General features: G+C 38.7%; 1 protein-coding gene across 2 annotated transcripts in view; it reads left to right on the plus strand.

Moving 5' to 3' along the window:
- ERO1B (endoplasmic reticulum oxidoreductase 1 beta) overlaps positions 1-13,759 on the plus strand; it is a 64,475-nt gene that overhangs the window by 12,182 nt on the left and 38,534 nt on the right. For both annotated transcript variants that reach the window (XM_061161423.1, XM_061161424.1), the window contains exons 3-4: positions 7,735-7,818; positions 13,451-13,492. In XM_061161423.1, the coding sequence (XP_061017406.1) occupies positions 7,735-7,818; positions 13,451-13,492 (126 nt within the window). The remainder of the gene's footprint in view (positions 1-7,734; positions 7,819-13,450; positions 13,493-13,759) is intronic.

Genomic DNA, 13,759 nt, shown 5'->3' on the forward strand with positions numbered 1-13,759 from the left:
AGCACTCTGTGTATATCCATTATCACTGGGCTGTATGAACTCTTGTAGTGAAAGCTTTTTAGTCTTTTTGAACATTACGAATCTGAACTCCCTTCCTGTGTTTGGAGAATTTCTCGTTGGTCAGTTTGGATTTTCAGGCACAAAGACCCATTCCTCTGTAGACATTGAAAATACCTGAGACTTATTTTGTCAGCCTCCCTTGTGAGTTAGGTTTTGTCATCTAGACACACTTACCCAGGCTTTAAGTTGTGCTGTTGGCAGTGTTGTATGCTGTCAGTGTTAGAGGTGCAGTTCAGTTCAGTCGCTGAGCCGTGTCCGACTCTTTGCCACCCCATGAACCACAGCACACCAGGCCTCCCTGTCCATCAACCAACTCCTGGAGTTTACCCAAACTCATGTCCATTGAGTCGGTGATGCCTTCCAACCATCTCATCCTCTGTCGTCCCCTTCTCCTTCCACCTTCAATCTTTCCCAGCATCAGGGTCTTTTCAAAAGAGTCAGCTCTTCACATGAGGTGGCCAAAGTATTGGCGTTTCAGCTTCAACATCAGTCCTTCGAATAAACACCCAGGACTGATCTCCTTTAGGATGGATTGGTTGGATCTCCTTGCAGTCCAAGGGACTCTCAAGAGTCTTCTCCAGCACCACAGTTCAAAAGTGTCAATTCTTTGGCACTCAGCTTTCTTTATAGTTCAACTCTCACGTGCAAAGTCCCAACAAATGTCTTTGTTGGGCAGCTCACTGGAGGAGTGATAGAACAGCTGAGGACATAAGCAGAACAGCACTGTAGTGAGACTGCAGCACTGGTTCTTAAGTCTGAGGGCCCACTCTAGACCTTCACAGAATAACCAGTGGTAGTTTACAGGCAGTAGCAATAACACAGATTCAAAAGAACAATAGTTTAAAAGCCGCTGTTATACTTTTTTGCCTCTACTCTTGCTCTCAGTATTCATTTGGGTTTATACTTTCTTTGATTTTCATTTTTAGTTTATTTTTAAAATTGAGCATGATTTTTTAAATCCTGTTTCTGTATAGGTTATCTTAGTCTTTTAAATAACTTTGAGGGTTAAAAAATATACTGTGTGTGAAGTTTTAAGTTGTACAGAACGATACCAAAGTAGAGACCTAAAGATTTGGGAACCCGTCCCCTTTTCCCATTAGCACCAAGAATATACAAAAAAGTGGATATATCTCCTCAATACAAAACCCTTTAAAGATGCAGATCCCATAAACTTATTTCAAAAAGAAATCTATGCCTAAGCAAACTGTTCTAATATTTTAGACATTTTTCATACAAACAACACAGGTTAGAATACCTTTTTCTAATTCCTAGTCCAAAATTTATGTCTGTCTGCATTTGTAACTGCTTTCTCTTGCTTCCTTTCTATTAGTAGGCTTACCCATATGAAACTGTTGCTTTTAGAAGTTGGAAAGGTTGACTATTGCCTGTTTCATATGGTTCAGTCTAACACAATGAAGGAAGAGTTCCTTCTATCAAAGATCATCCCTTCACGGAATGTCCAGATCACATGTCCATTCAAAATGTCGTGGCCTCATTCTCCCACCCCTCCCTTTTTGGAATTGTTTCTTCTGTTTCTGTATCTTCACCCATCTGGTCAATAATAAGCACTCAAATATTCAAATACGTGGATGAATATCTCATTTAATCGTTCGTTACACTGAAATCCTGTTAGGTCAACATCATCCACGTTTTCTAAAAAAGAAACAGTGGTTTACATATCCTAAGGTAGCATACTTTTGTTGGCTTACAAACAAAACAGAAGTTTTATTAAGAAATGTGAGGCAGCTCACAAAATTGAAAGATAAGCTAAAGAAGTATATTTCAGATGAGACAAAAATTATAACAGGGATTAATGGCCATTCTCTTTGTGATACCAAAATTTTGAATTAAATTAACCATTGCCCTATGTTTTTATATTATACAAGAGTCAGATTTCTGGGAGGAAAGGTCTAAATTGGTCTTGGTAGGGTTACATAGCCTTACCCCTTGACCAAAAGACAATTTGGTTAATAGTCCTATTTGTATTTGCATATTTGCAAATTGTTTCTCAAAGGAAAATTAGGGGATGTTGCAGAAGGAGGAAAAATGAAAGTCGAGTAGGCAGAAATAACAGTGTGCTTGGCTAGCCAACATACAGTTCATCCTTATGCATGGGATTTTAAAAATGTTCCAACCAGCATATTGAAATTACTCTGAATGTAACCACAGTGTATTCATACCCTCTCCCAAAGGAGAGTAATGCAATGATCGAGTTAATCAGTTAGCTTCAAGTCTAAGATGTTTGGGTGCTATCTACTCTTTGAATTCTGTCAACATATGAATTAAAAAAAAAAAAAAAAAAGACGAAAGCTAAGAGAAAAGGTTAATTTTAAACACACATACAAAAATAAATAAATAAATAAAATAAACACACATACATAGTTTTGATTTATCTAGCAAGGAAATACAAGTAGAAGCGAGAGCCTAACCTCTGACAACTGATCAGTTGGCTGCTGTAGCTGGTATTTATATTTTCTGTCTTCTACTGTCCATTCCATTCTTTTATTTACCAAATATTTATCAAATTACTTTGTAGCAAAGTGTATTCTAGGTGCTGTGGATAAAGTGAATAAAACAAAGCCTCCAAACTTATGAAACTTTTTATTATGATTAGAGAGACAAACCTTGAACAAGTAGGAAATAAAATATAATTCCCTGTGATAATGTAAATATTATGGAGGAAAATAAAGCAAAGTAAAAGAAATAATAGGGGTGGGGAAGGTAGATAGCCCAGTTTTACAGAAGGTGGTCAGGAAAGGAAGGTATTTTTGGCTGCACCATTGGAGCAAAGACCTACCTAAGGTGAAAGAGTAAACCATGACAAGATCTGGAGAAAGAAGATTTTGGGGAAGGGGAGTAGAACTACAGGTATAAAGGCGTAGGGTGTTTGAAGACCAGTATAGCTGGAGGAAAGTGAATGAGAGGGAGAATTGGAGAGGTGGATAGGGGCCTGATTTAAAAAGAAAAAAGTCAGGCAATTCCCTTGGTGGTGCAGTAGTAGAGATTCCGTGCTCTCACTGCCAAGGGCATGGGTTTAATCCCTCATCAATAACTAAGATCCCACATGCCGCATGGTGTGGCCAAAAAATAAAATAAAACTATGCTTTCATCTAAGCATTTAAATCAAAATTTGAGAATTAAACAATGACTTTTAAAAAACTGGAGGGCCGTATTATCACATAAAGTGTGATAAGAAGCTATTGGAGGAATTTGTGCAAAAGAGACAATAAGGGTGGGAGACAGGAAATGGAGAAGTGATTTCTGAGGCTATTGCAGTAGTTCAGAGGAAAGGTGATGTGGATGTAGAATAAGGTGGTAGAGTTGGAAGAGGTGAAAAATGATCCAGTTGGTGTCATATGTAAAAGGTAACACAGCACTTTTTTGATGGATTGAATGTAAGGTGTGACAGTAACAGTGAAATCAAAGATGATTTCATGCCTAAGTTTTGCATGTGTTACCAAAAAAATAGATCATGACCAAGTGGATTTTATTCCAGGAATGTAAAGATGAGACTTTTAGGTCTTCAACAAAATTCAGTACACATTCTGACTTTTAAAAATGATGAAAGACAAGAGGAATGATAGCCAGTGGTTAAGAGGGGCCAGAGAAACATAAAAGCACATTGTAACTTGATGGTTCCCATCATAACCCTGGGTCAAAAAGAGGTTAATTTGGTTTATAATGTTAAAAGAGAGCAAGAAGGTGGGTTAATAAAAATTTTGGTGCCTAAAAGAAAAAAAAAAAAGGATAAGGAAGTATCCATAATTCTTTCTGGAGAAGGAAATGGCAACCCACTCCAGTACTCTTGCCTGGAGGATTCCATGGACAGAGGAACCTGGAGGGCTACAGTCCACGGGATTGCAAAGAGTTGGACATGACTGTGTGACTGACTTTCACTTTGACTTTTCATAATTCTTTACCCTGATAATTTTAGTCGTAAATCAGCATTGGCAGCATCTTACTTGTGGGGAAACACTAGAATTCTCCCTTAAATCAGGAACCATGCTGAAAGGGCATCTCCTGTTTCCTTTAATACTGGACCCTTAAATGAAATAGCACGTGTGTATGTGTGTTGTGCTTAGTCAACTAAGCCGTGTCCGACTCTTTGTGACCCCATGGACTGTAGCCCGCCAGGCTCCTCTGTCCATGGGATTCTCCAGGCAAGAATACTGGAGTGGGTTACCTTGCCCTATTCCAGTAGATGTTGAAATAATAGCACCTACTATTTCATTTAATATTGGACCATATTGGCCAATAGGGTCGAACACGAAAAAGCAACTAGAGACAAAATTCTTAAAAGGATAAATAAAGCCATGTCCATGTATAAATGACAAAAGTAGACCTAGAAAACTCCAAATAATACATTGCACACAAATAATAAAAAAAAATTAAGACAGCAGGTTATAAATTTAATATTGAAAAATCAATATCTTCATAAATATGAGCAATGTTAGAAGATATAATGGAGAAGAAATCCCCATTTACATTAGCAAAAAAGATAAAATATACAGGAATAAATCAATCAAGAAATACATTTATTATTTCTAAAAGAAGAAAGCTTCAAAACGCTTCTTTAAGACACAGAAGTAGGCTCAAACAAATGGGCAGATGTCTTTTATAGCATAAAGATGTTACCTCTCCCCCATGTTGTGGTTCAGTCCTTAAATTGTGCCTGACTTTTCGCAACCCTATGAACTGTAACCCACCAGGCTTCTCTGTCTCTGAAGCAACAATACTGGAGTGGATTGCCATTTCCTTCTCCAGGGGATCTTCCTGACCCAGGGATCAACCCTGTGTCTCCTGTGTCTCTTGCATTGGCAGGCAGATTCTTTACCACTGAGCCACTTGGGAAGCCCCAGAGTTAATATATAAATTTAATGTGATCCCCCAAAATAGCAGTAGTTTATTTTTCTGGAGCTGGACAAGTTGTCACAGGTTAAGTTCCTGGGAAGCTGACTCTGAGGCTGTGTTTAGCGTCCAGGAGGTTAATTAGGGGCAGCTCTTGGAGCAACAGTGTAGAGACGGAAAAGGAAGGGAGACATCAGGACTGGGCAAAGGGGGAAATAAAGCTGTGACCTCAGGTGACACTTTGGGGGGAGTTCTTAATTTTTTGAATGTACTTATTTAATTTTGGCTGTGCTGGGTCTTCATTGCTGTGAGGGCTTTTCTCTAGTTGCAGTGAATGGGGGCTACTCTCCAGTTGCAGTGCTCAGGTTTCTCCTTGTGGTGGCTTCTCTTGTTGCTCTTCTCTGGAGCTTGGGCTTCAGTAGTTGTGGCTTATGGACTCAGTAGTTTCAGCTCCTGAGCTCTAGCGCTCAGGCTTAATAGTTGTGGCACACCAGCCTAGTTGCTCTGAGGCATGTGGGATCTTCCCAGACCAGGGACCAAACGTGTGTCTCCTGCATTAGCAGGTGGGTCCTTTACCACTGAGTCACCAGGGAAGCCCCTAGTGGGGAGTTCTTAAGATAGTACAACCCCCAGAGCTGTCCCCACTTCAGGGGGATGTCTAGCCTTTTATTTCCTTACACCAGTCATTGGATGTAGTGACATTGGGCAAAGTGGCTCTCAGTAGCCAAGGTTGGCTGCCTGCAACATTTCCAGGCCTGGGGTAGAGGCCCTTTCTTCCTGAAGGGTACCCTGAGCAGCCTGTTACAGTGTGTGCACAGCCTACTCCTTGCATTTTGTATTAATTATCTATCACTGTGTAACAGATTAGCTTAAAATATAGCAACGTAAAACAGCAAACTGAGAAAGTACCATTGGAGCAACCCTCAAGGTAATGAGAAAGCAAGCCTTGTGGCTATCTAAGGAACAAGCGTCAAGGCTCAGGGACCATGCTGTGCTTCATGTATCTGAGGAACAGCAGGAGGCCAGTGCGCAAGGGGCAGGCAGCTAGGGAGTCAGCCCGTGGGAGGGGCTCTCAGCCATTGCATTGGACTTGGATTTTGACCTGACCTGATTTTCAGAGGTGTCTGTGTGGGGAGAGAGAAGAGTTAGGGTGATCCAGGATTTTGGTCTGAAGAACTAGAATCATGGAGTTGGTATTTACTGAGATGGAAAGAATTACTACAGGGCAGAGCACAGTTTGGGGTGTCTTAGTACATTTGAGATGCCTGTGCCTGTCCTGTGGAGGTGTCAGGGAGGAGCTAGATTTACAAGCCAGCAGCTCAGGGGCACCTGCAGTTTCCAGGGGTGCCAACTGATCTGGGTATGGCTTACCTCACCTCACATTTATTTTATTGAGGTGTCTATCATGTGTTGTAGATACTGGGGTAAAATAATGAACCAGGTGAAATCCCTGTCCTTACAGTGAGGGGTTCAGACAATAAGTAGATAATATTCAGGTAGTGATAAATGCTATAATGATACAGTGTGTAGGGTACATACTAGACACTACTTTAGAGAGTCTGGTCAGAAAGGTCTCTCTGCAGAGGTGATCTTTGAGAGAACCCTGAAGGAGGTGAGGGGATTGAGCCATAAAAGATCTGGAGGAGCCACTGAAAAGGCCCTGAGACAGGGAGGAACTTGGTGTGTTCCCAGCCAGAAGGCCATTGCGCCTGGAGGTCTGTGGGAGGAGACAGGTCAGAGAGGTGGTGGGAGGCCAGGCGAATGAGGGCCTGTGGATTTACTCTAAAGGTGATGGGAAGCTGTGGGACGGTTTTGAGCAGGCCTTGGTATGCTCTGAATTGTGTTTCAAAGAGCTGATTGTAGCTACTGTGTTAGAGACTAGATAGCAGTAGATGCAGGAAGACTTGCAGTAGTCAGGACAGGGGTAGGTGGTGACAGAAGAGACGGTGAAAAGTGAACAATGAATTGTTTTCAGGGGATAAAGAAAAGGGCAGAAATAAGAATAAAGCTTTGAGTTTTGGCTTGGGCAATCCACATGGAGGTCCTATTGAATTAGTGCCTTCCCGTTAGGTTTAGAATATGAAAACCAGAGTTTGTCCCTGCTGACATGTCCTGCATAGTCTTGCCTATCTTTCCCTCATTCCCTGACACTCCCTGCCTTCCCCTCTAAAAGTCAGTGAAACTAAGTCAGCTTCTCAATTCCCAGAACTGTCCCAGTCCTGTTACCTTTCCATACACACATTTCCACCAACTAAGACACCACCTCCTCAGATGCCTCCAGCCACCAGCCCTGATATTTTCCATCACAGAACTCTGGATTTTCCTTTGTAGTACTTGCCAGAATTTGTAATTAGGTAAACACTCAAATAGGTGCTTCCTGGTTCCCCCAGGAGACTATAAGCTGCAGGGAGGGTGTGCTTTTTCTGCCTCTGGAGCCTACACAAGCATGGTGCAGAATGGGTGCTCAGTGCATGTCTATTAGGGGAGTGGGTGCCTGGGAGAACCTGGCCAGTGGGTGATGGTAAAGAGATGGGAGACATTATAGAGTGGTCCTATAATGCTTTCCAGGTTCTTCAGATGAGCAGTATGCTTGGACTTCATTCCTTTTTGAAGTGTCAGAGGACTAATAGCATTTATTTTTAAAAATTTATATTAGACCTTGGATGTCTGAAAAACTTGAGTGGTTTTACCTTCTGAACTGCACAAATGCCACAGGGTAGGATGCTTTTCTTTCACCACCAGGTCCCTGGTGCCCAGCACAGTGACACTTAGCACTGTAAGACTGTGACACATGGGGACTGATGCTCATTCATTCTTTCTCTCAAGGTTAACCTGAAGCGACCGTGTCCTTTCTGGGCAGAAGATGGCCATTGTTCAATAAAAGACTGTCATGTGGAGCCTTGCCCTGAGGTAAAATAAATTTTTTAAAAATCAAGAAAAGAAATGCTTTGTCTTGGACTTTTAGATAAGCATGAACTCTACATTTCAGGCTTATGTCAAAGCGTTTGGACTTGGCATTAGATTCACATGCCCTCAGCTTTCTTCTTTTTAACCAGATTATGGAAGATTTAGTCTATACTTGCCACCAAAATGCGTTTGAACACACTCATGTATCCAGTGATGTTGGTGACTAGATGTAGAACTAGAGTCTGATTCTAAAATGGAGGCCTATTCTAGGACAGGATCTACAGTTGGCTGTTATTTCATGCTTTATTAAATCTGCATCTTGTTTCATGGGCAAAGAAAATGCTGCTGCTAAGTCACTTCAGTCGTGTCCGACCCTGTGCGACCCCATAGATGGCAGCGCACCAGGCTCCCCCGTCCCTGGGATTCTCTAGGCAAGAACACTGGAGTGGGTTGCCACTTCCTTCTCCAATGTGTGAAAGTGAAGTCGCTCAGTCGTGTCCGACTCTTAGGGACCCCATGGACTGCAGCCTACCAGGCTCCTCCGTCCATGGAATTTTCCAGGCAAGAGTACTGAAGTCGGGTGCCATTGCCTTCTCCAAGAAAATGCTACTGGACCTTAAATTTCAAATTTAGAGTAGGAATTAGAGTGCAAAAAGTTGGGAAGTTCAAAGCTTGGAATTAGGTCTTCATTTGGTCTTATTACACTGGGAGGAAAAAGGGCTGTACTTATTAGTAGGGGAATGCTACAGTTCAGACTTTAATTTTTGACATCTAGCATTATTAATTATATTCCTCTTTGACAGTTTCTTGCTGGGAAAATCCCATGGACGGAGGAGCCTGGTGGGCTACAGTCCATAGGGGTCGCAAATAGTCGGACGCGACTGAGCGACTTCACTTTCACTTTTGACAGTAATCAGTTATAAGCTGTATTTTCATTTTACTTTTTTTGTTCTATTACCTAAAATCAGTTAGTCAAGTTTTTGCCTTACAAACAGGAAAAAACATCTGAACCAATGTCCTTTCTAAAGGGAAAATTTCTTTTAAAAATTATTTACGTTTTCCTTTAAGAATAAAATGTTTTAACTCTTCAGTTTGAAATAATTTCAGACCTACAGAAAAGTTGCAAGAATAGTACAAACAATTCCCATATACTTTTTATCCATATTTCCCCAAATGTTAAATGTTGACCAAGTTTCCTTTCTTCTTCTATCTATATGTATATATTAATATTATTATTTTTTGAACCATTTAGATATGTTACCAACATGATCTTTTATCCTTAAATACTTCAGTGTGTATTTCTTAAAAAGCAAGATTATTAACCACAGTGTAATTAACAAAATCAGGAAATTAATATTTATATAATATTAATGTCTATAGCTGTGATTCACGGGGTCGCAAAGAGTCGGACACGACTGAGCGACTAAACTAAACTGAACTGAATGTCTATAGACTTTAATCACAGATCACCAGCTGACTTAATCATGTGCTTTTACAGAAATAGCAACAATAACAGCTAAGTTTCTGACCCAGAATCATATCTTGCATTTGGATGTCATATCTCTTTAATCTTCTTTAATCTGGAATAGTCCTTCAGTGTTCCTTTCTCTTTTGTTGTCTCTTTAACAAACCCCTTCCCTCCCTCCTTTCCTTTTTCCCTTCCTCCTTTCCTTAAAATACACCAGTTATTTTGAGACTACCTCTTATTTTGTTTTTTTCTGGCCTTTTCTCATGATTGCATTCAGGTCATGCACTTTGGACAGTACAGCATAGAAGGGATGTTGTGTCCTTCTCAGTGTCCAGGGAGGCACATTACATCATCATGATTACATGATTAGGCTTGTATGGCTGTATTTCTTCATGGTAAACTGGGAAACATTTTTTGAAACTATGAAAACATCCAGTTTTTTTATTGTTTTTTTACCATCGTTGTTTTAGCATCCACTCATGATTCTTGCCTGAATTAATTATTTATATGATGATTGTCCAATAGTGATATTTCTGATTCCATTTCTTCTACATTAGTTGACATTCTACTGCATAAAGAACTTTTCCTTTATTTATTATATGTTTATGTCAATATGAACTTGAATTATTATTTTAATATCATTACTATCATTTTGGTTTTTAATAACAGCTTTATTCAGACATAATTCACCTACCGTAGAATTCACTCATTCTAAAGTACACAATTCAGTGAGTTTTAGTATATTACAGAATTGCACAACAGTCATCACTATCTAGTTGTAATACATTTCACTACCCCAGAAAGAAACCCCTATCCATGAGCAGTCATTCCCTGTTTCCTACTCTGTTCTGCTGGAAACCACTAATCCATTCTGTCTCTATGAATTTGCCTATTATGGACACTTCATGTAAATAAAATCATACCGTATGTGATCATTTGTGACTGGTTTCTTTTGCTTAGCATAATGTTTTGAAGGTCCATCCATGCTATAGTGTGTATCAGTACTTCATCCCATTGCTGAGTAATATTCCATTGTATGGGTATACCTCATCTTGTTTATTTATTAGTTGATGGACATTTGGATTGTTTCCACTTTTTGGCTACTATGAATAATGAATAAATATCCAGGCACAGATATTTGTGTGTATATATGTTTTTCAGTTCTCTTAAGTATACTTTGGAGTGAAAGTGCTAGATCATATAGTAACTTTAACTCTTGAGGAATTGCCAAACTGTTAACCATTATGGCTGCATCATTTTACATGGACTCTAGCAATGTGTGATGGTTCTAGTTTCTATGCATACTTGTCAACACTTATTGCTGTCTTATCTTTTTTTTTTTTTGGCGTGGGCTTTCTCTAGTTGCGGCAAGTGGGGGCTATTCTTCGTTGTGGTGCACGGGCTTGGAAGCCATGACTTCTCTTGTTATGGAGCACAGGCTCTAGGTGTGCGGGCTTCAGTAGTTTCGGCACACAGGCTCAGTAGTTGTGGCCTATGGACTTAGTTGTTCTGCAGCATGTGGAAGCATGTGGAATCTTCCCAGACCAGGAATTGAACCCATGTCTGCTGCATTGGCAGGCAGATTGCTATCCACTGTGCCACCAGGGAAGTTCTCTGTATTATGTTTTATTTTAGCCGTCCTTACAAATGGCATCTCATTTTGCTTTTGATTTGCATTTCCCTGATATCAGGCATCTTTTCAGTGCTTATTAGCCATTTGTATGTATTCATCAAAAGCATGTCTGTTCAAATACTTTGCCCATTTTTAAATTGAGTTGCCGTTTTATTGCTGAGCTGTAAGAGTTACTTTGCACAGTATATGTTTCTGAGTTGTTTTTATGTTAAAATATCAGTTTCTTTTTGTCTACAGTGGCTTATCCTCTGTAGTCTTGGATTTCTTTTTTTTTTTTTAACTTTTTCTTTTGTACTGGGGTATAGCCAATTAACAGTGGTGTGATAGTTGCAGGTGAACGGTGAAGAGACTCAGCCATGCATATACATGTATCCATTCTCTTTCAAACACGCCTCCCAGCCAGGCTGCCACATAGCATTGAACAGAGTTCCCTGTGCTGTACAGTAGGTCCTTGTTGGTTATCCACTCTAAATATAGCAGTGTGTACATGTCCAGCCCAAACTCCCTGTCTCTTCCCTCTGCCCTGCCCCCATAAGTTCCTTCTCTTAAGTCTGTGAGTCTTTCTATTTTGTAAGTTCATTTGTATCATTTTTTTTAGATTCCACATATAAAGGATGTCATACAGTATTTCTCCTTCTCTGTCTTGTAGTCTTAAATTTCTAACAAAAGTAAGTGAAAGTGTTTATTTGCATGTAAATCCCCAACATAAGAAATCTAAAACAAGTATTTAAAAATTTGTCTCTTCCCTTCCCAATGCCATCTTCTTTCATTTCTTTCTGGAGATAAAAACTGTCCCTTTATGTTGGTTCTTTTAAGTAATGTGAGGATGTTTGTATTTCTCTCTCTTTGGGGGAGAATTTAGTAGGCATTTCATATTGAACCCGAACTTGTCATGATACGGAGTTGCAATTTGCATTCTATAATTTGAAGTCTAATTTAATCCTGAGGCTCAGTTAATTTTGTAATTTGCATACTGCTTCATATTGTTAGTGGCAATGGCGAGGTTTATTTCATGTTTGATTTTAGTTATTAGCTTTACATTTGTCATTGCTTTTAATAATTCCCTTTTGTGATTTTTATGTTATATATGACTATCATCTGTGGTGCCTATCCCAATATTTCTCAATAGCCTGTATTAAGATTCACTTAAGTCACAAGTTACTGCATTTAGCATCAAACCTTTTAAAAAGCTGCAAGTACACTTTTATTTTAGCATATTATGTGAGTAGAAGACAACAGTGAGAGGGCACTTTTGATAAGTATTTCATACTTTAAATTCAGGGTCTGATAACTGTAACTGTTACATTTGGCTTGAGTTTTATAGTTTTCTCTCTTCTGCCCTCTGTTAGTGGTGCTAGAAGACATTGAAATTATAAAATGTTGGCAGCAAGTAATGTTTTACTACATGATCTCTTTGTTCATTGGGGAAAAATTTTTTATCATTATTGTTACTTACATTCTTCAGCCTGACAGAAAAATATTTATTCTGAAAATTTGATTAAGTTTTATCTATGAAACATGAAAAAGTTTTAATAGGTAATTTGCTATTAATTTGATAATCCATAGATTCAGATGTTGGAAATCAGTCCCCTGGTATGATCCGAGGATCAACCCGAGACTGTCTGCTTTCAGATATGATTTTTGTTTAAGATTGTGTTTGATAAGCCAGTTGTAATGATTCATAGATTTATTTATGCTTGAAATGAATTATTGGTTTTACAGAAAAGATAGACCTATATACAGTTCTTAACACTGATGCAGTTCTTACATTGGTAAACCTTTAGGTTAATCATGAACCAAAGAGCTTACTCTTTAAAAAAAAATTATTGAAGTGTGGTTGATTTTGTTGTTTAGACATTACATCATAGCAAAGTTACTCAGTTATACATATAATACTTTTTTATATTTTTTCCCATTTTGTTTTTTCACAGGATGCTGAATTTAGTTCCCTATGCTATACAGTAGGGCCTTGTTGTTTATCCATCCTACATACAGTAGTTTTTATCTCCTAACCCCAAACTGCCAATCCTTTCCTCCCCCACACCCTCCCCCTTGCCAACCACAGTTCTGTCAAAGAACTTACTCTTGCTTTTTAGTATTAATTCAAAATTATCTGAACTTTAAATATCAACTTTGAGCAAAACTTTTAATTGAACATAATAAATTTCAAATAATTTTGAATTTTTAAGAAGTTTCTGTGGAAAGAAAGTTTATGGAAAATGATTTTGCTAGGGTCTTTTTGAACCTAAAAATTATATAAACTATTATTTACTGCGTTGAGAGTTATTAGAGCTGATTATGACAACCTTTGTCTTTCAGTTTTCTGTACTATGATTTACAAGCCTGTACATTGGGGTAGTTCTTTACCTTTCATCTCAAGAGGTAGTATGAAAATAGAATTTGAATGAATGTATATTTTCTCCTCGTGGACTAAAACAGTCTTTGAATTAGGATAATGGCATTCATAATCTGTGAAAAAAAATCTCAAGAAATATAAAGATCATTTTCTAAATTTTTATTGTTGTTCTTTTAAGAGTAAAATTCCAGTTGGAATTAAAGCTGGGAATTCTAATAAGGTAAGTCACTTTTCTTCATTAAATATTTCTGCTTTACGTAGTGAAACTTGCCCCCTACTGGTTGATGTGGTTGCAAGAGAGAACCATGATATGGTTAGCTGAGAACAGACACATTTTTGCCTGAAAATCCCTGAAAATCCCAAATCCCTAATTTTGTAGCAAGTCATGAGGTGTAATATATTCTTACAATTAAATTATATAGCTTCTTTTGAAATACTTTAGTTCTGTTTTTAGAACTTCTAGAAGAACTATAAAACATAACTACAG

Source organism: Dama dama, chromosome 15 (genome assembly GCF_033118175.1).
Source record: "Dama dama isolate Ldn47 chromosome 15, ASM3311817v1, whole genome shotgun sequence".
Classification (NCBI taxonomy): Eukaryota; Metazoa; Chordata; class Mammalia; order Artiodactyla; family Cervidae; genus Dama; species Dama dama.